This window comes from Theobroma cacao, chromosome 1, assembly GCF_000208745.1.
Source record: "Theobroma cacao cultivar B97-61/B2 chromosome 1, Criollo_cocoa_genome_V2, whole genome shotgun sequence".
In the NCBI taxonomy this organism is placed as follows: Eukaryota; Viridiplantae; Streptophyta; class Magnoliopsida; order Malvales; family Malvaceae; genus Theobroma; species Theobroma cacao.
In genome coordinates, this window is record NC_030850.1 from 33435779 (window position 1) to 33462320 (window position 26542).

Below are 26542 nucleotides of genomic sequence, written 5' to 3' on the forward strand. Positions count from 1 at the left end.
ATAAATATTATAACCTATAAAATTATTAATTACAGTATATATACATTTGTTTATATAAATTTATAATATATAAACCTAAAGAGGAATTGTGAAATTTGAATAGTTTTAAAACCTAGTTATTTTTTTTATTTTATGTAATTAAGGACAAATTCATATATTTAATTAAATTAATTTATGAAATTATTAATATTAATTGACTTGTTATGTCTTTTAATATATATAGTTTACATATTGTGTTAATTTATAAAGCATATAATTACTATTATATATATATATATATATATATTATATATACAATATTTTTAGTATATATGCACTTTAAATATAAACATATTTACTTTCTATTTTATGTTAACATTACAAAAATTATAATTTATAAAATTAATAATTTTGTTTGAGATATTTGTTTTTTATTCTTAAAATTTAAATTTTATTATTTGTATATTTTTATATAAATTTAAATTATTAGTAAATTATATGAAATATGTAAGAGAAATATTATTATATATGTATATGGATACGGATTCGGTTTCGAATAATTAGGTACCCATGAATAACATTTTACTAATTTTTTTACATAATCGAGTTTTTAAATGGATTAAGGTAATTATAGAGTAGTGAGAATATATTAAAATTAAGGTTAGGATAATAATTTTTAAAAATATTCAAGTAGTTAATAAAGTTCGAGTACTTTATTTCTTATAAGATTAAGATTTTGGTATCTCAAAATTGACGGGTATCTTACCCATTGATAATCCTAGTCCCATATCAATAAAAATCTAAATCTATTTTGATACTACTTAACATGAACTTATATTTTTAACTCAAAAGATTGTATAATAAAAAAAAAACCTCTTATTTATAGTTTCAAAACCCACTCATCACTTACATGAAATCCGTAACAAACGATACCGCATCAAGTTCATCAAGTTCAGGGCCGCACTAAACATTTCGTTGTAGGCCAAGCCGTTCACCAAATTCTAGAGAGTATGGGTCAGCCTCGTGGTCGAGACCCATGAACAACTGAACTGGCTCCATGGGCTGACGTTGAGCCCTCTGAGAGATCTGCCATAATAAAAATAAAGAAACAATATAGACTATCTTTAAAATGATGAGTCTTTAAGTCAAGCCTAGGGCTTTTTACCTAATGAGAAAGCAATAAATATAGTAATTAATCATCAATTAAAACCAAAATCAAAGTACTAAAATACGGAGATTGATATCGGCCTTCTTGACATAGATAGGGTATTAGCTTAGATTACTTTACGGCAATTGCTTAATGGAAGTTTCCATGAAAGAAAATAAAGAAAGCAAGAAAAGTCCTGGACGAAAATTAAACAAGAAAAACGATGTCGTGCGGAGTTTGCAAAAGGTTCACGAGATAAGTCAGATATTTTTTTTTTCCTTTTTTGGTCTTTTGGGTTTGTTAGAGATGGCAGTCGTTGTTGCCCCCTCCCCGTGGGTTTTTGTTGTGGTAATTATTATCGCCGTAGATAATTAAATCAAAATTATTGAGGGCTGCCCAATTCTTCATCATCATCATCCTTTTACAGATAAACAAAACTCTTGAAGGGACCCTGGGTTTGTGCTTTTGAGATTCCTAAATCAACCCAATTAAAACCAAGTCTTTGAAAGGATAAATAAATCGATCAAATCAAAGAAGGCAGGGTGGCTTGAGAAAAAGCAAAGTCTGGGATTTGGTGGATATTGAAAAAAATGGCGAATCTTTATGTGAAAGCGGTGCCACCGGCGGATCTGAATCGGAACACGGAATGGTTTATGTACCCAGGAGTATGGACTACCTATATTCTAATTCTCTTCTTCTCGTGGCTCCTCGTTCTCTCCATCTTCGGTTGCTCTCCTGGCATGGCCTGGACCATCGTCAACCTCTCTCACTTCCTCGTATGTTTCTTGTACCTTTTTTCCCCCTGTAATGGCCTTATTGTATTGAATGTTCAATTTGGTTTCTTTTTATGCCTGCAAATTACCCCCCCCCCCCTTTTTTTCTATATTTTGGATTTTATTCCTGTTGAATTTGGGTTGGTTTTGAGGGTTTTGAAGGGTGTTTTCTTTTTCCGCCTTTAATGGTAGTCTATGTTTCCTCCTAATGTAACACAGGATATATTGTTGCAATTTTCCTTTCGGTTCTTTGGTGGTTTGTTGATTTGTTCTTGTTTTAGTCTGTGATTAGACTGTAAATTGATTTAGTGCTTCAGTTTTATGTCTTGCTTGTCATAAAGCAATTGTTTTAAGTTTGAACTTTGCCTTGTTTTGCTGGCCTGCACTTATTGGTAACTGAAATCATATCAATTTATGTAGTATGTGGGGATGTTTGATGAGAATCATGTGGACGATGCCATGGTTATGCATGCATCCATCTTTTTAAGTTAGTTGTTGTGACATCTTATTTATAGCTGGGGAACAAGGAAATCAGGGTTTTGGCTATTGAACAAAGTCATCGAGTTCTGAGAATCTGTTTTGAGTTGAGATATAGGGTGGCATATATTCAAATTCTTGGTTCCTAGGCATTTCCACAGGTCTCTGTAGCAGAAATCATGGTACCTTGTCAATGTTGAGCAGTTTGGCTGCTTGTCTAAATAGTTTTACCCATATTAATATTTTGGCACTTTCTTAATTCATCTGTATATATCTGTTTGTGAAGTGCTTTATCTGTTGATTCATCTTCTATTCCATGGTAACTTATTAGAAAGTCAGCATCCATGTAATCGTATAAGGTTTTTCAATGAAGATAATGGGTGAATGGTGACTAGTTGATTGCTGTATATAAAATCTTCATGGTAGATCAATTTAGCAGATGTTAGGCTTCTGCTCTTGTAAGGATAAGTTGATTTGCTATTGCTCTTGATGGACTATAAAACCTTAAGCTTTTGCTAAGGATCTTTTTCTTTTTCTGGGGATACTCTCATGTGCTCGTTCTTCCACTTTTTCTATATAGTTTCAGAACATGATCAATCTGCTTGACAGTTATCTGAACCAACTTTATGAGTTTGGTAACCTTTTCAGGTCACATACCACTTCTTTCACTGGAAGAAAGGAACCCCATTTGCTGAAGATCAAGGGATTTACAATGGCTTGACTTGGTGGGAGCAGATAGACAATGGAAAGCAGCTTACACGCAACAGAAAGTTTCTGACTGTTGTACCCGTTGTGCTGTAAGTCTGCATATATAATATTTTACAACTTTTCTTCAACTTTCTGAGGATCTTATCCTGTCATTTTGCTCTTTATATCTGTAATTTATGTGCATATGCATGTGTTCATTCTCAAACATTCCATGTTGATTATTCAGCATATTTTTTGTTCCCATAATTGGGGTAGCAAACTGTATGGACTACTAGGCATGGCAATACCCAACAATGAGCACGTACACATGGATGTCCACCAATCATAGACAGCATTGTTTGTGCTGTGGTATTGGAACTGGAGTTCTGCAAAATGGCTTTGTTATAATAATTTTTGCATGAGGTCATTCATCAAATTCATACTCATGCTGCCTTGCTATTATCCAAGATGAAGCATGTCAATGTGTACACAGTTAGCTGTGCACTCTTTTGTATTCTGCCAACATGTGTTTTTTCCATATCTGTAAAAAAGATTGTGCTTTTAGCATTTTTAGACTTATCATTACATGATTACGTTAATAAAAGATAAATCTTATGCTTTGATGTCAATTGGTTGTTTTTTATATTTCTGCCTCCCTGACATCCATATGCTCTTGACACTTAGAACAGTGCTAATTTTTGCATAGTCATTCAGAGCGATACTTGTTATGATGCTTTATTTTGTATAATACATTCATCGAGGTAATTCTGCCTTTATTTAAGTGATTTATCAGAACTTTTCTTGGAATTTATATCAATTGTCAAGATAAATTGGAAACTTGGTCCATTGGTAAATGGACTGTCCAAGGCCTGGGAGGTACTAGGTTTAAATGTCCTACCCTGTGTATGTGGATATATTGTTTAAGTATTTTGAAAAAACAAAAACAGAAGAACCTCCTGCATCTGTGTTAAGATTTTAGTTTTGGTATCATTTGGGAAATTCTCTCTGCCAAGGATTGCAGGTTGTGTGCAACTTGATGCAGACTTGCCTGAGTCTTGTTTTATAAGAAAAGTCAGATTCATTGCCCTACAAGCCAGAAAACATCAACAATATTTTCATAGACAATAGCAACAAATTTTCATCCTCTGAATCTCTTGCCGCTGTTAGGAACTTCAACATGAGTTCATGCATAGTTTGTGGCCTTCCTTTTTTTGCCAGAGAGAGTTCGTTGTTTTAAATCTTCTTGGATTTAATCTGCTGAAGTCAGACATTTAGTCACCATGATTTTTCGTTTTCTGACAGGTACTTGATAGCTTCACATACAACGGACTACCAACATCCTATGCTCTTTTTGAACACTCTTGCAGTCCTTGTGCTTGTCATTGCCAAGTTCCCCAACATGCACAAGGTCCGGATCTTTGGAATCAATGCAGACAAGTGAGTGGCCTCCTGTTAAGAAAAGTTGATTTTGCCTGCTTGAAAGCCACCACTCCTTCCCCTCTCTCGCTAAAATGGGGTGTATCTTTGTATAGGAGGACATTTTGAAGGTGTAATGTTTTTTTCTGCCAAGTGTGCTGACTGGATTTACAATCTCTCGTAGATAATGAAGGAATAATTGTATCAAGTTATCTTTGTACAGTAGAGAAATCTAATGTATGTCGAATATCATTATGCTGTTATCAACTTATCACAGATCTCCATACTGCTACTTTGTTGTAAATTTCGTTTGTTTGAATCTCTTATGGCAGCTGGTCAAACAAACAGGAGAACCAGGTGTTAATAATGCCATGGCAGCCTGGACTCCAATTTTCAATTATTGGATTGAAAACGAAACCTTGCAGGCCACCGGAAGTTGAGAGAATGATACCGCCAAAAGCAAATATAGATCAAAGTAAAAATATAGCCTTTGTAAGTTTCAGCAGCTGAGGCTGACTATGAGCTTTATCCTGGGCCTTTCTTTTTCTCCCTCTCAGCATGAGGAAATTAGCTAGTAACTATAGTTTCACGACATATGCAATTTACTGCTTGGAATCTGTGTTTATTAGCGAGATTGTAATGAAAAGTAAAACCAACAAAATCATTAAGTAATCATTTTGAAGCTTATAAATGTAAATTGCAACAGTTGAGAATTGCTCTTATTTCTACAAATTATCCTATTTTAATTCTCAATTATATATTCCTAGGTGTATAATTACCAATTTTTCATTTAAATGGAAGGTGTCCTATAAGTCAGCTTTACGAGTTGAAAATTCTCAAATTTAATACATGGCAGCTCGTAAATTTGTAAGGACCAGAACCTCCAACAAAATTATTAGGTCCTTTAGTACTATTTATAGGGGAAATATATAGAAGAGAGTTTCTTCCTTTGGACCCAAGATGGGATTCGTCTTTCTTCTAAAGCAGAGATATACTCACAGCTCAAAAGCATTGTTGTAATTATAGGAATTTCGATCGTAACTGGTTATAGAAGAGACGTGATTCCAAACCCAAATTTTTTTAGATTCGAGAAGCATAAATAAATAGAGAGAGGAGCCAAACAAATAAAACCATAAAAGAAGCCCAAACATGTGAACAAAGATTTCGATGACATGATAAAGACAACACAACACAAGGGGCAAAAAAATAAAAAACATAGTGAGTTTTTCTGGATGGGATTGACTTCTCAGGATGCTTTGTCCTGATGGAATGTTTCTGTGGCCAAGTGGGGTAGCTGTGTCATATTTTTCTCCCTCTGAACATTAAAAACTCCCTTTTTAAAAAAAACTTGGGGGTACTTCTCATTCATGGAAGTGGGATATAACGTTAGAGCAACTAGCTAACTAACCTTAAATAGCTTTAATTTAACTGAGTGGGCATCGAAAAATAAAATTAGGTGAGCATTATAGTTGGAGCAGGTAAACCAGTTTTTTCAAAAGTACAAATTGCTACTAGTTAATAACTAGACTAGCTAGCTAGCTTTCGTTTAATGTTCCAAAATAAGACTTGGGTGGGCTTTGTACTGAAGTATCCTATTGAAAAGCTCCACCTTGGATCTCTAATTAAGGTCTTTCGATGCTGCCAATGAGATGTTAGAAAGAGCACAAATTGATGCATGATACAAAGCAAACCCAAGTCTTTAAATTTCATAGGCTGCAGCCATACGGAACAAAGGTGAAAATTCAAGGCCATCACCACACGTTTGAACCTATAGTAAATGACAAAACAACAATAATAACTAGCCTTATAATTCATGGTACGATGGAGCGTCTTGAATAAGTATGTTAAGTAACTCCAAATTACGAACTTTCATTTCTCAATATCTCTCTTTGCCTACAAACTAGAAATCAATTATTTGAACCAACTCTTTGGATTGACGTACAACGCTGCAGCAGTCCCTGGTTCTGATAGAAGAATTTATGAATACAGGCCACATTTGCTCTGACAAAATCAGAGCCCTCCATTCACTTTTTTCTTCTTTCCACACGCAAATGTATAAGACAGCCTCTTGAAACCAAACCCAAAATGGCTCCAATCTGTTTACATTGTTCAGAGAAGGATATAAAAGCGAAGAAAACCATTATGTATCCTATCTGTTAGTTCTAGACAACTTTAAACAAGTAATCAACCATGTGAATAAATAAACAAAAAGGGAAAAGCAGTTGCATGATGATCTCCGTGTCCTTTTTCTTTCTTTACCATGATCCTCCACCTAAGACTCCATTATTCCAATATCCAGCTGAATTGCCTTGTCCCTTATTTTGATCAACTTCATTAGTGCTTGAAATTGGTTTCATTTCTCCAAAAGGGAAGAAAAGCCTTCCTCCATTCTCTTGAACACCATGGATACCAGCCCTGTTTCCGAGTGTATCAATTGAAAAGCTAAGGGTTGGCTTGTAGTCTTGCATAGAGAACCCAGTTGAGTACAGTGTATTTGAGTCTGGTGTCGGTGCTGGAATGAAAGAATTCAATCCCCTCGATGCCATTCCAGTCCTGAGCAGTTCCAAAGCTGAAAGAGGGGATGAAGTATTGCAGGAAGAGGGGTAGTTTTGCTGCTCGTTGTTGTTCTCCATTTTAGGCAATTGTAAATATTGAGATATACCATGACTCTCTTGCATAGCTGGGAAAGCCAGGTTAAGATCTTGGCCTTTATGGGCCTTAGGGTTTTGAGAAGAAAACTGCGAGAGATTTGTTGGGTTTAGATCTGGGACTTTGGCTGAAGCCGAAGAAGCTGACGAGCTTGATATCGTCGATCTTTTGTTCTTTCTCGAACCACCTCCGACAGGAACATTCCTGAGAGACCCACCTTCAGTCCAGTACCTTCTGCAAGTCTTGCAGAAGTACCTTGGCTGAGTGAGGCTGTAGTTGTTGTAGTAACAGAACTTGGTGTTGGTAGAGTTACATCTTGGGCAATTCAATTGCTCTGGTGGCCTTGTCTTTCTCTCTAACATTGGCCTTGTGCATGTATTAGAAACCATCTCTTCCATGGGCTTCACCAAACCAATATCCTGGAAACCCTGCACCTATATAAAGAGAGAAGAGCAATCATTTCAATGGCAGGACAAAAGGATCAGCCATACATAACAAAATTAACCTGAAACAGAAGAGAGAAAACAAGCAAACACACAAAACAAGGTAAGCTTTTTACCTGCTAAATTCTACTGAAAAACAAGAATAAAAATAATAATAACAAATAAAACCTTTTTCCACCCCTTTATCAGCCATAACACAAAGAAAAAAGATTGAAAAAAGCAAAAGTGCAGCCTTTTGAGTTTTGGGTTCCAACAACAAATTAAACTTCACCTTCCAAAAAGGATTGATCATCCACATATTATGGTACTTGCACCCTCCATCATGAATATCATGGAGAACGAATAAAAGAGAAAGAAAATAGCTTTTGTTGTCCCAAAAAAGATAGTGGAGCTTGATTTTTGTTAGTCTCAAAAAAAGCAAAAATAAAGCAAAAAAGAAAAACCTACACCCGAACAAAAGCTCAATTTAATTGTCCAAAAACAAAATTCAGGAACAAATCCACCTACCTGCGACCATTTAGCAGCATCCATTAATTCAGAAGATGAAAAGTGATGGAAAAAAAAAAAAAAAAGCAAACTGATGACTTCACAGAGAGAGATAAAGAGAGAAAGAGAATTAACCTCCTTTGTCTGCAGCTGCTCTCTTTAGTGCCAAGAAAGAATGTTTTAGACTGTTTCTATACTGGCTTTATGTGTTGGCTTCACTTTATGAATGATGAAAGGAAAGAAAGAGAGGTGCGTTTGTTTTGACTAGCCGTAAAATATTACTACATTAATTCCGTTTTTGGTCTTATTTTATATGAGGAATTTCTGCTGGGGTTTATTTTAAGGCCAATCTATATATTTGTTTAATGAATGTGGGTGGAATAATGAGTGTATGTACTGTGGTGGGTTTTCTGCTTTTTGACCTGATAATGGGAAAAGTCTTTATTCTTGTTCCCCTCCTGTCACTCCTTTTCAGTGTTTTTCCAAGGTCCATTAATGAGCAGGAGAGGTTGGGTTTTTGTTTTTGTGTTGTTTGGTCTATCAAAAAAGATAAGATTTTATCTCACAACACCTCTCCTGTAACTTGTCAAAAGATCCTCTCCACTGCCTGCAACTTTTTCATCTTATTAAAAGTAGTTCCCTTCGTTTGCTTGCACTTAAAGTAATCTATGATTCACTTATCTTTCCATCTTAACCTTCTTTTGTAACCTTTTCTCTTTTCTTCTTCATATAATCTGAAGATGCTACTACTTATTAGTTCATCAAGCAAGGGAATTTCCAATTTCCAGTAGAAATTCAGTTTCCAGCAGCTTTTCTGTTTGATTTAATTTTTTTTTAATTTAAAAATTTTTATAAAAAATAATAATTTTTAAAATTAAATTAAAATTATTTGATAATTTTTTTTACAAATTATAATTTTTTAAAAAATTATCATAAAAGGTATTTATTTTTGAAACGATAATATTGTAATTATTTTTAACAGATAAAAATATTTTTTAAATAAAAATAAATTTTTTATATTTAAAAAAAAACTCCTCATATGAACTTTTTTTGAAATTTTTTTTTAAATTTTATTTTTTTAAAAAAAATTTTTTTAAAAAAAAAATTTAAAATTTATATTTGATATAATTTTTATTTTTANAAATTATATTGATATAATTTTTATTTTTAAGAGATAATAAGTTAAAAAAATTAAGTTAAATAAATACATAATTTATTGTCCTGAATAATGAAATCAAACATATATTGTGTGCTAGGATAGCTCAAAAGTTTGTCATATTAACATGCTAGGACAACTCTTAATTGAAAGGAAGCCCTCGTGTCAATTGTAATCGTTGTATTTTTCTTCTTTTCTTTCTTTTGCTCATTGTAGAAACATTTACAATCGACAAAAAAATAAAATTAAAAAATCATACATTTGATCAAATAATTTATAGTTTTGAAAATAAAAAATAAATTATAACATCAAAGTGTGAAAAACCAACATCGAAAAATGTTTATAATATTTAAATTTAGTTTGATATTTTTATAATATTCTATCATTTTATGTTAAAAATCATACATAAAAAAAATGGAGAACAATCAACCACGACCTAGTCAGAGTCAAATTCTAGTATATTGTTAAGGGAGTCACAGTCCAATTAAGTATCAAGAATTTACTAGTTCTTAATCTGTCTAGGTATGGAGGTTTGAGTACAAGTATGGTGTTTCATAACCAAAATTTCAAGAGTGGAAAATAATGAGGATTTTATTTATTGGCCAACAAACTTGAGAAAACTGTACTTACGAGGACAACATATATACCCTTCTTTCTTCAAAGATTTCCTTGAGACTTGAGTAGCTTGTAGACCTAAAAGTATGCCATGGCAAGAGGGAGAGAATGAATTCCCTCTCCACCCTCCAGGCTAAATTAACTTAAAACAAAATGAAACTATTCAACAACCTTGTTACAACTTGCTTTTTCACCTCCTCCCCCTTCTTCTTCCAAGTTCCACCTTCAACAACTTCTAAGGGACATGGAAATTGATGGCATAACAAAAAGTTACCCAGTCAAGAATACTTTTACTCGATCAAAAAGAGGAAAAAGGAAAAGTATGTGAAAGAATAAAATTGAATGTTGAGGGAGGGAGGGAGCCGACAGGAGCCGACAAAGGGGAACGTGGGACCCAAATAATGCGCGACGGCATGGAAAATAAAACTATTTTATTACACAACACTAGTCGTATTTTCTTTTTCTTTTTTGTTTTTTTGGTCATGGGTGTTCTTTTTTGTGACGGTGACGCATATGGTTTCAAATTCTGGGAAACAGCCATGGCCTCAGAATCTCAGTGCCTCTTTTCGTTCCAGTTTGGTTACGACTTACAATCACGTAACACGCTCTCTTCCCTGACAAGAGGGAAGAGGGGAGGGAAACCCCCTCTGCATTTTCTTCCTTCCTTCGTTCCTTGTAGTTTTCCCATTGTTTAGACTTGACAACACTAATAAAGAAAGACTATCCTTCCTTTTCCCTGCACATGACTCCACTTAATTAATGAGAAATAATCATGGCTTTCCGTAGATGAGACGTGTGAGTAAAACAGTTTTAATTGTTCATTAACGCGTTAAACTTATCAAATTACACAGTGTTGAATAAAAGAGTAGGATAAGTCCAAACAAATTACAAAACAACTGAATTTATCAAAATTAAAAAAAGCTAACATTTACGGGTGTCAACTTGTATATGTACAAAAGTATTCAAATTATCTTTAATAATCATCAAATTTTCATTGGACGTCCAAAAGCAGAATCTTTGTCTTTGAATTTCAATTTTAGCCAACACTTTAATTTCATTTTTCTTGGAACAAAATGATGCAAAGTCATTCAATTGCTGTTGGAAAAAGTGTTCTTTCTACGCAATTATAAAGAAACCTTTTTATGTCTCCTAGAAAAGATAAAAATTTTGTGTGTACGAACCAACTATCAAATAGGTAAAGCACCTTCTAGTTTCAAAGAAAACAGACACAGGGAACGGAATGGTAAGCGTACCGCTTCAACACACAGATGCTTTGGTGGGTTAAGCTAATAAAAATTATTCTCGTGTCCACAGGTTCAAGGTCGATGGCTTCATTTGAACCATTTCAACGTTTAACACATTCATCTGGTGCTCTACACGTCATTCGGCCTCTTTTCCAATATCGTTAATTGAATCTATTCCGAAATTTGATGTATTAATAATGAATAATTTTTATATATTATCAAATTATTAAATTTTGATATCTCAATAATATATAATTTCTATATAATACTAGACTATCAAATTTTGATATCTCATTAATAAATTATTTTGAAAAAAAATAAGAAGTTATTATTAAAATTTAATATCATTTTGAGATCTTATTAATTTTTTATTTTTTAAAAATAATACTTGATTAATGAAGTATTAGGATTTATTATCTCATCAAATATTTTTTTTTGTCATGGAAGGAACCTATTTAGGCTACTTTAAAGCTTTTTCGCCTTGAAGCCGCTCAGTGGTTGAAGTATAACACTCGCAACACTTTTGAACTAGATGTTCATAGTGTTTCGAGCTTTTTGGATACTGTGGCTACACACACTCTTGACCAAAATGCATGGTGACGCTCTTGGGTGATGATTTGCCTGGGAGGAATTGGGGGCCCAATTCCGATGAAAGGCCGCGCCAAAATGATTTGGGCAGGTCCCGGACAAAAAACTGAAAGAAAAGAAAAAAGAAGAAGAGAAATTAGAACCATCCATTAAAGTACCAGTTCTGGTTGTTTTCCTTAAAACTAAAAGTAAGTCAACAAGGAAGGCCCATTGCTTTTACCTCATGAGTATTACATAGTAACCGATAGTATGTTTTATTGAACTTTTTCTCCAATGATTCAAAATCTCAGTAATGGTTGCTTTCTTTTTCTCTCACACACTAGACGACCAATAAAGTGATTTAATTTGGAAAAAGGTGTATAAATTTGCATGTCCTAGGTTGGATTCTTTTATTTCGACTATATGAATTTAAACTGTAAATCTATACCTATAATATAGGGTGATGCAGCAACCTAGATAGGCTTGTAGACCAGTAAGCTTTAAGTCTTTAACCATAGGTTTAGCATTAAAAGGATTTGAAGTTTGGACAAGAAAATAGACCCATTCAAATTTTGGGTCCAGCTTCGACAATCCTTTTCATTTCGGTCTTAATCGAAAGTTATCACACAAATGAGCCAGGTAAAGATTTTCAATGACTGAAGCCTGAAGCCTTGCAACCAATCAGGCCTTGGTTGTACTTGTAACTTCCATTTTAGGCCCTCATCAGGCTTTTGCATGGCGGTTCCCTCCCTAACGAACAAAAAGACTTGTGTGAAACAGTATTCGATTGTAAAGCATGTGTAAACGCAGAAGGAATTTGTGAAAATATTTCGTTTGCATATCAAACATTCATCATAAAAATAGATAATGATTCTGATAGAAATAAGAATATGGACCACAGACTATCGATATCGATATGTATATATGTTGTTAAATGGGAAGAAAGAAAATGTGATGTTTAGGTAACCAGAAAGGCAGATGTGCGCTTTGTTTCAACCTGAATTAATTGATCCTGATCGGATCTATAATTTTGGACAGAAGCAAGAGATAAGTCATTCATAAGAGTTCTTTTTCAATTGTCAACATCACATCCACCGACAAAGTATCAGTATCTTTATTTTTTTTTTTATAAAATATTCTCATTTTTAACTTTTACTTGTAATTTTATATGAGTTCATTAAATTTTAAAATTGACAATAAAACTTAAAAAAGTAAATATTGTTAATAAAAAATATAAAAAAATTAAAGTACTTTTTTTCTTTCTCTCATTTTTTTTTTTGTTCTCTCAAAAAATGTGGCTAATTGGCAATGCTTACATTTGCCGGCCGACCAATCCATTACAAGTGCTCCTCGGGAACCATCACTCCATTAAAAGAGAAAACAAAATTTTAATAATTATAATTTATGTGAGAATAAATTTTAAAATTAATAAAACATAAAATTATCTTTTTAATATTATCATATCATCAAATTAATATAAATATTAATGATTGATTAATAATTAAATTTATATGTTTAATTGAAAATATTTTTTTGAGGTAAATTGTATATTTCAAAAATTAATAAATTTAAATAAAATTATAATTAAAAATTAAAAAAATATATATTTTACATTTTTTGCAAGAAAACCTCATTTGTGAAGCCCCCGAAACGCAAGTAAGTCGGTGTGGGTTCCTTTCAGGCTCTACTCTACTTAGGGTGATCCAACTAAAGCCCAACATAGTTACAATGGCGGTGAGGGCGCCTCCCAACGGTCGGACTTGAGTTTGCACCTTCGAGAGTGGTCCATTTCGAAAGATATCTTGTTGTGAGCCCAAGCCATGAGATTTGTGCTCGGCCAGTTTCAATGATATTTCTCTCGAGTAATTGAATCCAATGATGCACGATAAAATCTTTCCTATTTTAGTTACTAGCGATGTACTCATATAACATGCTTGGTTCACACTAAAAAATAAAATAATTATTTTATAAAAATAAAATAAAAAAAATAATTATTATGTAGATTGATTCATGAGAATGGAATAAGATAAAAATTACTATTATTATTTATTCCATTGTTTAGTTGGTAGGAATAATTTTAAAAATAATTAAAAAATAATAAATAAATGATAAAAATACATTTTATTAAAATTTAAAGACTTTTTAATTAAAAAAATACTATGATAGGAAAAAAATACTCTTGATTAAAATTAAAAATTTATTTTGTTAAGAGATAAAAATATTCTAAGTAACAAAATCAAAATAACTTTTAATATAATTAAACAATATTTTCACCAAAATACAAACATATTTTTATTATAATTTAATAATATTTTGGATTAGAAGATAATTAAACCATTTTTATTATAAATTAATAATATATAATTTTAAAAGATAAAATATATTCTTTATTAAATTTAAATAATACTAAATAATATTCTTTATCACATTTATTATATTCAAATAATAATATTGAAATAAGATGCTTTATAATATTCATTATAGTTAAATAATATTACTATATTAAATAATATTTAAATATTTTCTTTTTTTTTAAATGAAGTAAAAAATTTTGTGCCTTTTGTGCTTTAGAGAGAAAAGGAGTAAGGAAGAGAGAGAGAAAAATAAGTTTAGTATTTTTTTTATAAAGTAATTTTTTTAATTGTAACGTGATATATTTGTCTAATCAACTTATTTTTTTATTACCAATAATTTGGAATAGCCACTACTGAGGAGGCTTTGATAATGGTTATTTAGGCTTTTCTTGAAATGGTTATTCCGAAAAATAGTCATTCCATTAAATCAATTGCACCTTTATCTAAAAAATAAGAATAAGAAAAAAATAGTTATTATATTTTCCCAACCAAGCATATGTTTAGGTCTGTAAGCTGTATTTTTGTTCTGGTCTTAACATTTGCCCTTTCCTTATTCCTGTAGGTTTTTTTCTTGTTTACATAAAGCAGATTTTAGACTATGGTATTAAGGTTAGTCCTGGTTTCTAGCCTTGTCTTTTCGTTATTCCATTTCTCTTGAACCAATCTTCTTCTTCGAGAAAGAAGAAGAAAAAAGATGAATTGAATCCAAAATGAAGTTCGGGTGTGTTACTTACTTGTTAACAATTTATATTTGTCATAATAATTTTTTTAGCAAAATGAGTAGCACTTACAAAATTAACTTGAATAATATGAATTGTTCATATATGCCAGTTTAGCAAAATGTAGGTAGAATCATTCAAATTTCATTTTAGAATGCAATGGTTAGAAATGTGATAAAGTGTGAGATTTAATTGAGCTACGCAACAGGCGTTCTAAAAGTAATTCCTTTGTTGGCGCAAGCCATCTGCCCCCACTTGCCTAGCCAGTTTTGGCTCTGCCAAGAGTCATACTGAACATGTAATTGTTTGGGCCTAATTTTCCCCTCGTCTCTCTCTCTCCCATTATGCTGAGATGAACTCACCAGCACTCATTTCTGCCTAACTGGGCAGAGCAAATGCAGCCGAGAAGATAAATTGTGAAAAGTGCTAGGCCTCGCTCGCTGGCCCGGCATGCCCTGGCGTCTTATGCAAAGCGAAATCTTGTTAATTTCCGTACTTTGGCATCTTATAGAAACCCGGGGTGTCAGCACACCAACTCTATACCATTGCTTGATTCAACTTACGTGCCCGTGACAAGTGCTATGACAAATTGCAGTGAAGTATAGTCATGTCTTTTTATTATCTTTGGCCAGCCATGTCGAGGTTAATAGATTATAACTTCCTCGATTCCACGGTGGAGCTTAGGAGCTAACATGAATTTTGATCCACTCATTCTGGTCGGCTGTATCTTTACTGGGCTTCAATGCCGCATTCAATGCTTGCTGATAACAATTCAAAGTTGTTCTATTGCTAGTTGCAAAGTGATATTCTGCTCATCATCTTTTTGGATAAAATGAATATTGGGTTCAAACAACTCCTCTGCACGTGCCTTTGGTGATTGGCGCACTGCTGTCTGAAGATCATGTCGGTGGCCACTAGATTCTAGGAAATAACTAGGGGGATAGATCTTCTTCAAGATTATTATGCATATGAATCTCATGGTAAAAAACAGAAAAAAAAAAAAGTTACATGCTTCAAATAAACAAGTAGTTTCACGTGTATGATTGCTTTTTTATTTTCTTTTTGCTAATTGGTAAATCTTATTCACCCTAAATAAAAGATGATACAAAAGAGATTTTGGCTTTTCATAATACAAAAATTGGAGGAGGGAATAGCAAACGAGAGGAAAGGGAAAGACCCAAACAATTAACATGATCAGAAAGAAAAATCTTCTCAAGAGATCAGGACATCTGTTTAAAAATAAATTATTTAACGTGATTTACAATAGTAACAATTTTCTCGTGACAGCTAAAATTGTTGGGATTAAAAGAAACAATGAGTTACTGCGTATCACGTCTGGGGTTGCTTAGAAAAATCCCCATGAGCAGGTTTTCAGCAGTAGATTCCTAGTCATCTCATGGCCTCCCAATTTTTGTCACATCTTGCCATGGAGAAATGGTCCAAGTTGTTTTGCCCGAGGAAATAGCTTGCCAAATCTATTACTGATACTACAAAATTTTCTGAGCAGTCTATGCACATACGGATGATTCCATGTCTGTCATGGACATCACTTCGAGATATAACATCAAAGTACTACAGTTCAATGTTGCAACTCTCAGCACAATCATTATCTTTGTACAAAACTGTCTAGAAACCGACAAATAAATAAAAATCATTGATCTCAAGCTTTTCTCAACTAAGTGAATGACATGAGTTCGAACCCTAACCCAAATTACGCAGCAAATACGTCATTGAAAAAGAAATGTGGGGTTGTGTAGCCACTTGTTGTAAGCTGAAACAATTCTCAAAAAAGTAAAAGTTTCCTCCCATGCTGGGTTCCACACCATCGCATCACCTTTTGTAACATGTGGCCTGCAATGCCATGCAATGCCATTGCAACGCTCCTCCAGTAATAATAACAGTAGAATAAATGTTCTTTCTTAGTTTCATGTAGCCAAAAAAAGGGATCGAAACAGTTGAATGCTTCGGGTTGATTAGACGTGAAACAACTAGATACATCTGAAAAGGGGCAAAAAAAAAATGAATGAAAAAAAGGGAACGTTAAATAATTCATACAATCCACAGCCACAAAGATTGGATAGCAGGCCCTAAACTCTGACATTCAATTGGGCAGCATGATTTTTTGGCTAAGGAGAAAATCTACGGCACCCATTTGGCATAATCAGGACTGTGGGACTGCAGGGTCCACTCAACTGTCTAACTTTTTCTTTTCTTTATACTTACCAAGAACCCATTGTTTTTCTCAAAGGAAGCATCTGGAATTCTCAGTTTCGAAGAGTTATGTTGGGGCATAAGGAATAATAAACGCATGGAAAAAAATAGAAAACTTTTTTAAGCATAGACAAATGTTTTTGGCCAGTGTGTAGCTTTTGTTGCCGTATAATAATAAAGTCTAAATGAACATGCGTGACATGCACATAACTGATATTATTGCAGAATTATGGGAAGTAAAGTACGTTTAATAAAGAATAGAGATTCATTGTCAAATTAGGTGGGTAGTAGTAGGAATGTTATTATGTCTAGTGGGGTTAAGCATGGGGCAGCACGAGACATGTAAATATAAGTAATTAAAGGGGAAATAAATTAGGTGGTAGTGTGGAAGGAGGGCTTTAAATCAAATGCCAACCAACCATTAATATTATTCTTATGAAACCCAATAGCTGAAAATATAAATAAAATGTGGACATGACATGCAAGTTATTATATAAATATATATATATATATATATATATATATATATATTATNATATAATATATATATATATATATATATATATATATATATTATTCGAACTCTCTAGATTTTCAGGTGGGACAAGAAGGTCGGTTGAGTTCGAAATTGAACATGGATGGTGTGATGATGACCAAAGATTTTTGGGGCAAATATTATGGACGAAGGCAAACAGAAAATTTAACTTTACAAAAAAAAAAAAAAACCATAAGAAGTGTGGGTCTGTGCTTACATAAGAATGGGTAATATAGTACTGCTCAAAGCTTGGCTGGGTTTGTTTGCTGTGTTTGCACCAATTTTCTTCTTTGATTTACATGTTAAATCGAGCCACATCAATGTCAATTGTATGGAGTGTACCAACCGAAGGAACATTCTGCTGCCTTTTTCCTCTTAATTATTACTTGTGCCTAGTAATGAATTGATTAGGCATCTATGCCTAGAGGCTAAATGTTGTAAATGAAAAACAAACGCTCAAACAGCAATCATATAATTATTGTTCCCACGCTTAAAATTTATTACTGTTTGGGTTACATGATTAATGATGGATATAAGTTCTCCTTTGTTAAACCTTCCATCAAGATTTGATAGTAGATATTTTGTAAATATAATTACAAACGAGTCAAGTTTATTTGTAAATTATTTGAATTGGATTTGATAAATATTTAAATTTAATTTGTTTATTTTCAAGTCGAGTTTGAGTTTGAGTTATTTGAATAACGAGTCATGTTGAACTCAAATTTTATAATATTATACGACTTGTGAGCTTTATTGATTTTTTGTTTAATTTTATTAATATATATAAATAAAATATAATTTTTTTATATTTGTTTTCAAATTCAAATTGAAATCAAGGTATGAAGTTTTTATATAAATTAATGGTAATTGAATCTAATTGAGTTGAACTCAAGTAATTGAATTAATTTTTAATCAAATTTGAGTAAAAAAAAAAACATAAAACTTGACCTTGTTTTATTGACAAATTTTTATTAAATTGGGTTTGGCCTGGCACTGCATTGACTCGACTTAACTCAATTATATCTTCAATATAACCATGGCATTATGAAAAAAGTTAATTAATTAATTAACTAATATACTGTATCTTTCTTTCCTTTTTTCCCCATATTATATATGCTATGTAAAATCAATCTCTAGTACCCCTTTTTACTAAATTGGATGGCTCCGTTCTTCATTCTAAACAAGGAAAATAAGGTCCATCAAAACCATTTGTCACAACGAGAAAATTAAAGGCATTAAGTCAAACCATAACGAAAATAAAGAATATGGCCTGTTTATTGAGAAACAGCAATATATCAGGCTCGTGCAAGAATCATGCCTTGTACTCTCTATATGCTTATTTCGGCTTATAGACAAAGATTTAGTACTTTTCAAGTCTCTCTTTTTTTTTTTTTTTTGAGGGCTTGAAATTCGGGTTAATTGTTGCTTCAACAGCAGACAGCTGCATGAAATTTTCACATTAGGAAATGAATCTGTTGAACATCAAGGCATCATGCTTTTGAGGTTTCTTTAACTAATTAACCGGATGGAGGCAACCTTAACATAAAAAATGGTAACTTATTGTTGCTTACAAGGTTGCTTGCCCCTGGATTTTAATTAGTATATAATAATTATATCATATGCAATTTGTGTTGACAGAGAGGGGGAACACGACATAGGTTAGTTTGGTTTCTATTTTTGCAAAGGGGTTTAATTTAAAACTGATAAAAACAGAATTACAGTTGATTTTCTTGTGAAAAGACAGGGAAAAGGGAATAGTCATGAAATTGTCGTTTTAAGCAGCTACAACTATGATCATTGACCATTTTAATTTGAATAAAGATAAGATAAAGATGTTAACAAACGCCCCAAGAGCTAGTTTATATTGGTAGGAAGTACAAAGAAAAGTAGGGGAGGTACCAACGACAGCAGACAAAGCACACAGCCGCCTCATCTGATCTTCTGCCGAAAATCCAGAGGCCAAACTTCCAGCCTAGATTTTTGTAACAGCTGTGTTTACATTGAATTGAACCCAAACTCTCCTCATCTCCCTCTGCTTGGAATTGTCCATTGCCTTACCAGATCATGTCCGTACTATCTGTCCTGGCCGCACTATGCCAAAAAAGGAAAACATAAATCCACGTACAATGTTTATAAGATTAAAGACAACTTAAATTCACAGTAAAACCAAAGAAAATACCATTCAAATAGTTCAACTTAACAGTTTTGCCCAAGCAATAAATTTTAACTTTTTTTCCCAATTAATCCATAATGACTTGACATTGAATTTTCATTACTTAAAGAGAAAAAAAAGGTCTCCCCTTTCAAAAAATGACAAACAATTATTATATGCTGCAATTGCACACGTGCAGGCTTCTGGCATTCAACTGAGAAGAAAAGAAAAAAAAGCTCTAAAACAAAGGCGTGATGAAGTGATAATTAGAGGTTAATTTGTAATTAAAACACTGAAAAAGCAAAGGTCACTGAGTCAGAAGGGGAAATATTACGGGCAGGGCAGCTCAGCAACACTGCTCGACTCTCCAAATCTCGTTTCTCGGGCCACGGGCCACCCGTTTTCACTCCTCTCGAGATTTTCCGCCTTTTTTTTTTCCCACCTTTTTTTACTAACCTACTTTCCATTTATTTTCGTGTTTTTTAAAGCACACTTTGTTCTCTCCATAGAAAGAGGGAGAGAGAGAAGGAACTGGAATTCCCCATGGGAAGGTGTCAAGGTGATGATGAGATATGAATAAGCGTTATCGTAGGCTTGACGGACTTTTCATCAAAAACCCCAGGTGCCCAAACCCTACCCACTAAATCACTTTTTTGTTTCTTTCTCTTTTCTTTGTTTTATGCATTTTTTATTGATGTAAAAGAAAGAAAAAGAAAGACACCATTCTTGTTTATCTATTCATTCATAGTTAGTTGTTTATCATTTACTTATTTGTCTTATCATTTTAATGTCTCCTCTCAATTGCTCTTTTTCACTTTGCACTGATCTGTTGTTTGCAATTGTTTTGAGATTTGAGTTTTGGCGTAAAGCCGTTCCTCTTTATATTATCTTATTAGTTTCAGTGGGTTTTAACTGGGATCTGGTTTTCTGGGTTGTAGTTTTATAGTTCTAAAAATGAACTGAATTTATGTTTTTTTTTCTTTCTTCTTTTTGTGGGTTTTTGATGTTTTGTGTGTTTCTCATGTTATCCTTTTAGGGAAGTTAGAACATTGCCTAGGGTTTTTGTGAGAAGACAATTTAGGTGGGAGGGTGAGTTTTCATGGGTTGAACTGGTGAGTTAATGATGGGGAGTTTAAGTGAAGAGGAAGATCAATTCTTTGACACCCGTGAAGACATCACCTCTGTGTCTGATTCAGGATCCGATTGTCCCGAGAATTCTGATTCTGAGTGTGCTGCATCTGTTAATTCAATGCCGGCTAACTTTGGATTTGAAATTTGGATTAAGAACCTCAGCAGCATTCGTGAACGACGTGATAAATTTCTAAAATGGATGGGTTTAAGTGTAGGTCAGGCTGTCAGGGAAGGTCCCTCAAACATGTGTTGTGATGAAATTGAAGTGGAGACTGATAGAGTTATGGAGAAGAGTGGAGCGGTCTTAGGATCGTCAAGTTTTGATGATGGTTTTTCATCAAGTCAGTCTTCCATGTCTTGTTGGTCAAGTGATGCCAGGGAGTTGTCAGATGGGGCATTGGATGATAATTTCACATGTAGGATTAAGAATTTGGATGATGGGACGGAGTTCATCATGGATGAACTTAGTCAGGATGGCATGTTCAGGAGACTGCGGGAAGTAGGTTCTAATCATTTGCTTACCATTGATGAGTTTGAAAGGAGGCTTGGCTTATCCCCTCTAGTTCAACAAGCAATGTGTCGAGAATTCAAAGAGGTTTCCAATTTAGGGCCAGAAAGAAAGCAGGGAAAAAGGGGATGGCTTAGGCGATTAGGTGCTGTTGCTTGCATTGTTGATAGGCAGGTTGAGGCTTCTCGAATGATATCCAATGATTGTTATCCAAATTTAGAGGCTAGGATTCAAAAGGTTCGAGTTAGATCTTACAAGAAACGGTTGAAGGAGTTCTCTGCTCTTTATATGTGGCAAGATATACAAGCCCATGAGGGTTCAATCTTAACAATGAAATTTAGCCCGGATGGTCAGTATCTTGCAAGTGCAGGGGAAGATGGTATTGTGCGTGTGTGGCAAGTTGTGGAGTCTGAAAGATCAGGGAATTCTGACATTCATGATGTCAATCCTTCATATGTCTACGCAGAAAATAACTTTTCTGAATTAGTTCCTCTTCATGCGGACAAAGAGAAAAAAGGTAAATTGAAGAGTGTGAAGAAAAATTCGGACTCAGCTTGTGTCATTTTCCCCCGTAAAGTTTTTCAAATTTCGGAGAAACCTATCCATGAGTTCCATGGGCATTGTGGTGAGGTCCTGGATCTCTCATGGTCAAGGAATAAGGTCAGTAATTGCTATGAAACAATTTGCTAGAATTTATTTGGGTTTGTAATTAAAATTTATGTATTGCAGCATGTTCTATCGTCCTCTGTTGATAAGACAGTTCGCTTGTGGCAAGTCGGATATGATCAATGCCAAAAAGTATTTTCCCACAATAATTATGGTAATATGGTTCAACCCATGCTCGAGTTTATTGTATCTTATTTTTTGTTATAGGCATGTCTACTAAGGTGAGCAATCGCCTTGGACATTGTGATTTGTATCATTATAATTGTTTGATATACTTATTGGTAATTGCTCTGTGATACAGTGACATGCGTTCAGTTTAATCCTGTGGATGATGATTACTTCGTAAGTGGTTCCATAGATGGGAAAGTGCGCATCTGGGCAATTCCTGGTTGCCATGTTGTTGATTGGACTGACGTGACAGATATTGTCACAGCTGTGTGTTATCGTCCTGATGGAAAGGTTCGCTGGAGCTTTTCTTAGCTAATTTATTTAGCAATCAGGTCTCTAAATACAATGATTTTTCAGTTCATTAATTCCTTTTCTCTGCAGGGTGCAGTTATTGGTTCAATGACTGGCAATTGCCGCTTTTATGATGCTTCAGGTATATCTTTATTTTCCTAGTCCCTTGTATGAAAAACTTTTGTATTGTTCAAAAATATCTCTGGTAATGTAATATGATATATTTGAGGATCTGGAAAACTTTACTCTTTGTTTAGCAGTGGCTTTGACTGTTATCACATTCGTCTTAAATTTGACCATGTTCAATACATTGAAATAGAATGTTGTGAGGATATCATCAGAATAGTGCTTGGCTGTAAGAAATTAAAAAGATTGATGTTTATTCGTTTCTATAAAACAATCTATCTGTGTCTAGAAACTTATAAGTTTAGAGGGCCCACACAGATCAAGAGCAAAGGAAAACATTGTCTGCTGTCTGCTAATGAAACTTGGTTTTATTTTTGTTGAATGAATTAAACCTTGGCTGAAAATGTATCCATTAAATTTGGTAATTGATAAACTAGAATTTACTGTTGCAATTTCAAGGGGAATGTTGGTGAATTCTCCTTTCCAAATCCCTTCTCTGGCTTTTCAGGGGACCCTTATTGTCTCATTTTTGTTTCCAATTTATTTAATCTGTATTTTTTTGCTCTTATGATGGCAGCATGGTAGTATTGACTGGTGATTTACATTATTTATGTTCAAACTCCAAATGTTCTCTACTGAACCTATAATAGATGCCTTTATAAAAGTTATTTTTTTGACAAACACTAACTGGTCTGCTTACATGAAACAGATAACCATCTGCAACTTAATGCTCAAATATGTTTACAGAGTAAGAAGAAGTCACCATGCAGTAGGATAACGGGATTTCAGGTGTTCACCATTCCATCTGTTTTTCTTTTTTCTGCTTTTCAAATATCTATGTTCTCAAGTGAGCTTCCAAGCACTTGAAAGTTAAAAAGAAAGGGATTTTCTTCTGTAGTTTTCACCTGGGGACCCAGATAAATTGATGGTCACATCTGCTGATTCACAAGTCCGAATCCTCCATGGTGTTGATGTGGTTTGCAAATTTCGAGGTAGGTACTTGTTTGTTTGGTTTAATTCATATCAAATCCAAGCCCGTTGCCACTTTGGTAGATTTGTAATTAATTGGAATTGTGCTAATGAATAATGATTCACTGACACGGAAAATAAGTGATGCAACAAGGAGATATAGCAAACATTGATCGAAGTTTGAAGTACCAAATTCATAGTTGTTTTGAGAGAATGTTTCTTGAAATTTTTATTATATAAAGTTTTCCCCCCCTTTTTGGAGTCTGATGGGAAAGGAGAGTGGAGTAAATGGATTGAAGGTAGTATAGGAGTAAAGGTTCGGCTGGGAAAGGGGAGAGGGTATAGAATTCATTATTACCATTGTATCCTGATTTGAAACCATTTCTAAATATATTTTGAAGAACAAAAATGGATCATGATCAAAGATAATAAAATTAGAATAATCTGTTCTCGAACTCTGCACTTATCCTACTCTTTATGCTCAATCTAAACACACTGTTATTTGGTTTAAACTCTCAGCTATATGACTCTGTTCTCTCTCTTGAATTGCCTTCTCTATCTACAGGCCTGCGTAATGCAGGGAGCCAGATATCTGCATCATTCACCTCAGATGGGATGCGCATTGTTTCTGCGAGTGAGGATTCTAATGTCTATGTGTGGAACTACATTAGCCAGGACAGATCAGTACCCCAAGCAAAGAACAACTGGTCTTGTGAACGATTTTTCTCGAACAATGCATCAGTTGCAATACCTTGGTGTGGGATGACATCTAGAAACTCTATTTTCTCCAAGACATCAGGAACGTCACCATCACCAAGAGTTTTTTCTAGCTCATGGAGGTGCAATGAATATACTGGGGCATTGCAATCTGAGTTGGGTGAGAGCTCTCAACACAAATTGCCATTCTCATCTTCTGAACGTTTTTCACTGGGCCATGGATTTTTTTTAGAATCTTTGCCCAAAGGTACTGCAACCTGGCCAGAGGAAAAGCTTCCTCCGCCAAACTCATTGGTAGTATCTTCTGCAATGTGTAAATCTCAGTACAAGTTGCTTAAGACATCTTGCCACAGTGCACTTGGTTCTTCTAACGCATGGGGCCTTGTAATTGTAACTGCTGGCTGGGATGGACGGATCAGATCGTTCCAAAATTATGGATTTCCAATCCACCTTTAGCTTATTGAGGAGATGACTTCCAAATTTTGCTGTTTGATTTTGGCAAAACAAGGGTTACATCACATACCTTGAAGCTTTTGTCTGTTCAGACATGGGGCTAAAATGATTGATGCTTGGTTGATTTCCCGTTTGTGTATAACTGGGTTTAAGGTACATCCACATCGATATCAGGACATGGTGTTGAATGGAATACATGTATTCTGATCTGATGTCAAAGCCATCCCTTTTCTTTAGCAGGCCGGCCAAGGTTCTCAGGTGTGTTATAGTGGAATCAAATCATAGTTGTAGTCAACATTCTTTTCCTGTGCTTTAGTTAAGCCGGATGTCAAGAAGTGGCCGGTTGTATCTAACTGGATCAAATATCCAGTTTAAAGATACCATTCTTTAATTTGTTAAAATTGAAAATCTAAATTAGACGGTCATGCCATGGAGTCCCATTTGAGGTTTTGTATATTGCAGTACAACTGGAGATGTTTTGTGGGGTCTTTTGGAGACTCATCTTTTAGAGTGCATAAGGAGGAAAATTGTAGCAGGTGGTCAGGAGTTACTCTGGAAAAAAAAGGTGGGGCCCTTTTCTTTTCATGATTTTTTGGTAGTTGAATGATTGGCAGCCATGGTGCAGTAAGAGCTTTGGACCATTCTGGCGGCTGTTTGCATCCTCTGAGTGGATGGGGTCATTGTCAAATGACTGGTCGGTCAATTTCCACTTTCCAGTGATAAGCTGCATTTGGATTGTTGTTCTAGTGCCACTAAGCCAAGTCTTTTGTGTTCTACCTGGAAGAGTTATTTGGTCTACAAAAGGTTGCCTTGTGAGCCTCAACCCCATGTGATGCCAGGTAAAATCTTAGTTGTCATAATTAATTCGCAAGCTTTGTATTTAATTTATGATACCCTTGGAACCAATTGCAAGGGTTGATTATAGAAAAGAAAAATTTGCATATAGAGGATCAGAATCTTTTTTTTTTTTTTTGAAAAAGGATCCGATGTATGATTACAAGTGTAGTATACTTATGTGAAAATGAAAAAAATAATTACATTATTTGAGACTGAGTTACTAGGGTGGCAGAATTTGTACAATTTCTGTAAAATGCATTAAATTTGAGTAGCAAATGTACTTTTGGGCTTTGATGGTTTACCCTTGATATCAAAATAAGAAGTATTAGATTTGAAAGGGCATCAATATATTTCCCCTTTTGTTTGTGGTGATAGTTGGCCGCGTTGACCTCATGCTCATGCGCCCTTAACCCAATTAACCAATAGTCTTCTTCCCTTAGCAAAAGACGAGAAAAGAAGCAGAAAACAACTTCTGTAATAATAAATATTTACTTCGTCAATAAATCATCGACTACTTAAATTGGTTTTGGAGCCAAACATAAGCAGAGCAATAAAACTGCATTGGTTCTTCTAAACAATATAGGTAGACAATGCGGAGGGGCAGGGCCTTTTAGTAGGGAATGAAATGATTGTGGTCACAGACCAAAAGGCGTTTTGGCTTATTAAACAGTAACAGGATAACAGTACATGAGGATGGCATGAACACCTACTCTCATCCCTCAAGGGGAAAAAAAAACAAAGGATTTTCCTATACATCGGTGGCCATTAAATGATTGATATGAGTCGCAGAGAATTGATTCGGATATAACAACCGATCTTCTAGGACTGCAAGAGGCCTAGGCCGATAGCTAGCCCTGCTGCTGATTTAAATCAAAGGCTGCAGTTGTCGTTGGCTGCTGGATTTGGCCATGCTTTCAGTGTCTGATGACCAATCAGTTGTGCGTTGAGGTTCAACAGTTCAAGCATCACAAATCTCTACAGTTAAAATGTCCCACAAATATATTACCAACGTTTTTGGGCTAAACAAGTGGACCGGTGATACTTATTACTTGTTCACAACGCAAAA

At 34.2% G+C, this 26542-nt stretch overlaps 3 protein-coding genes across 6 annotated transcripts; 2 read left to right on the forward strand and 1 right to left on the reverse strand.

Moving 5' to 3' along the window:
• LOC18613944 (ORM1-like protein 2) lies at positions 1394-4771 on the forward strand. The gene is made up of 3 exons (XM_018114264.1): positions 1394-1902; positions 3025-3173; positions 4366-4771. Exons 1-3 carry the CDS (start codon positions 1717-1719, stop codon positions 4502-4504), a joined length of 474 nt encoding a protein of 157 aa, XP_017969753.1. The 5' UTR covers positions 1394-1716; the 3' UTR covers positions 4505-4771.
• On the reverse strand, positions 6161-8354 carry LOC18613945 (dof zinc finger protein DOF2.5). 4 transcript variants are annotated; one of them, XM_007051435.2, is made up of 2 exons: positions 8079-8354; positions 6161-7562 (listed from the first exon to the last, which is right to left on the reverse strand). In XM_007051435.2, exons 1-2 carry the CDS (start codon positions 8100-8102, stop codon positions 6735-6737), a joined length of 852 nt encoding a protein of 283 aa, XP_007051497.2. In that variant the 5' UTR covers positions 8103-8354; the 3' UTR covers positions 6161-6734. The 4 variants fall into 4 exon arrangements, with proteins under 4 accessions (XP_007051497.2, XP_007051499.2, XP_007051498.2 ...); XM_007051437.2 differs by having other exon boundaries at positions 8193-8351; XM_007051436.2 differs by lacking the exon at positions 8079-8354 and adding an exon at positions 7843-8069.
• On the forward strand, positions 19899-25696 carry LOC18613947 (WD repeat-containing protein 44). Its single transcript, XM_007051439.2, has 8 exons — positions 19899-20232; positions 20647-21909; positions 21979-22069; positions 22217-22374; positions 22465-22516; positions 23210-23289; positions 23399-23492; positions 24035-25696. The coding sequence occupies exons 2-8, from the start codon at positions 20731-20733 to the stop codon at positions 24640-24642; spliced, it is 2262 nt and encodes a 753-aa protein (XP_007051501.2). The 5' UTR covers positions 19899-20232; positions 20647-20730; the 3' UTR covers positions 24643-25696.

Excerpts from the sequence above, each read along its gene's own strand:
- LOC18613947 (XM_007051439.2), top strand. The coding sequence starts at position 20,731 with ATGATGGGGAGTTTAAGTGAAGAGGAAGATCAATTCTTTGACACCCGT. Across the intron at positions 21,910-21,978 it reads TCTCATGGTCAAGGAATAAG|CATGTTCTATCGTCCTCTGT; the intron begins GTCAGTAATTGC and ends TATGTATTGCAG. Across the intron at positions 23,290-23,398 it reads GTAGGATAACGGGATTTCAG|TTTTCACCTGGGGACCCAGA; the intron begins GTGTTCACCATT and ends TTTCTTCTGTAG.
- LOC18613944 (XM_018114264.1), top strand. The coding sequence starts at position 1,717 with ATGGCGAATCTTTATGTGAAAGCGGTGCCACCGGCGGATCTGAATCGG. Across the intron at positions 1,903-3,024 it reads TCAACCTCTCTCACTTCCTC|GTCACATACCACTTCTTTCA; the intron begins GTATGTTTCTTG and ends TAACCTTTTCAG. Across the intron at positions 3,174-4,365 it reads ACTGTTGTACCCGTTGTGCT|GTACTTGATAGCTTCACATA; the intron begins GTAAGTCTGCAT and ends GTTTTCTGACAG.
- LOC18613945 (XM_007051436.2), bottom strand. The coding sequence starts at position 7,869 with ATGTGGATGATCAATCCTTTTTGGAAG. Across the intron at positions 7,563-7,842 it reads TGATCAATCCTTTTTGGAAG|GTGCAGGGTTTCCAGGATAT; the intron begins GTGAAGTTTAAT and ends CTCTTTATATAG.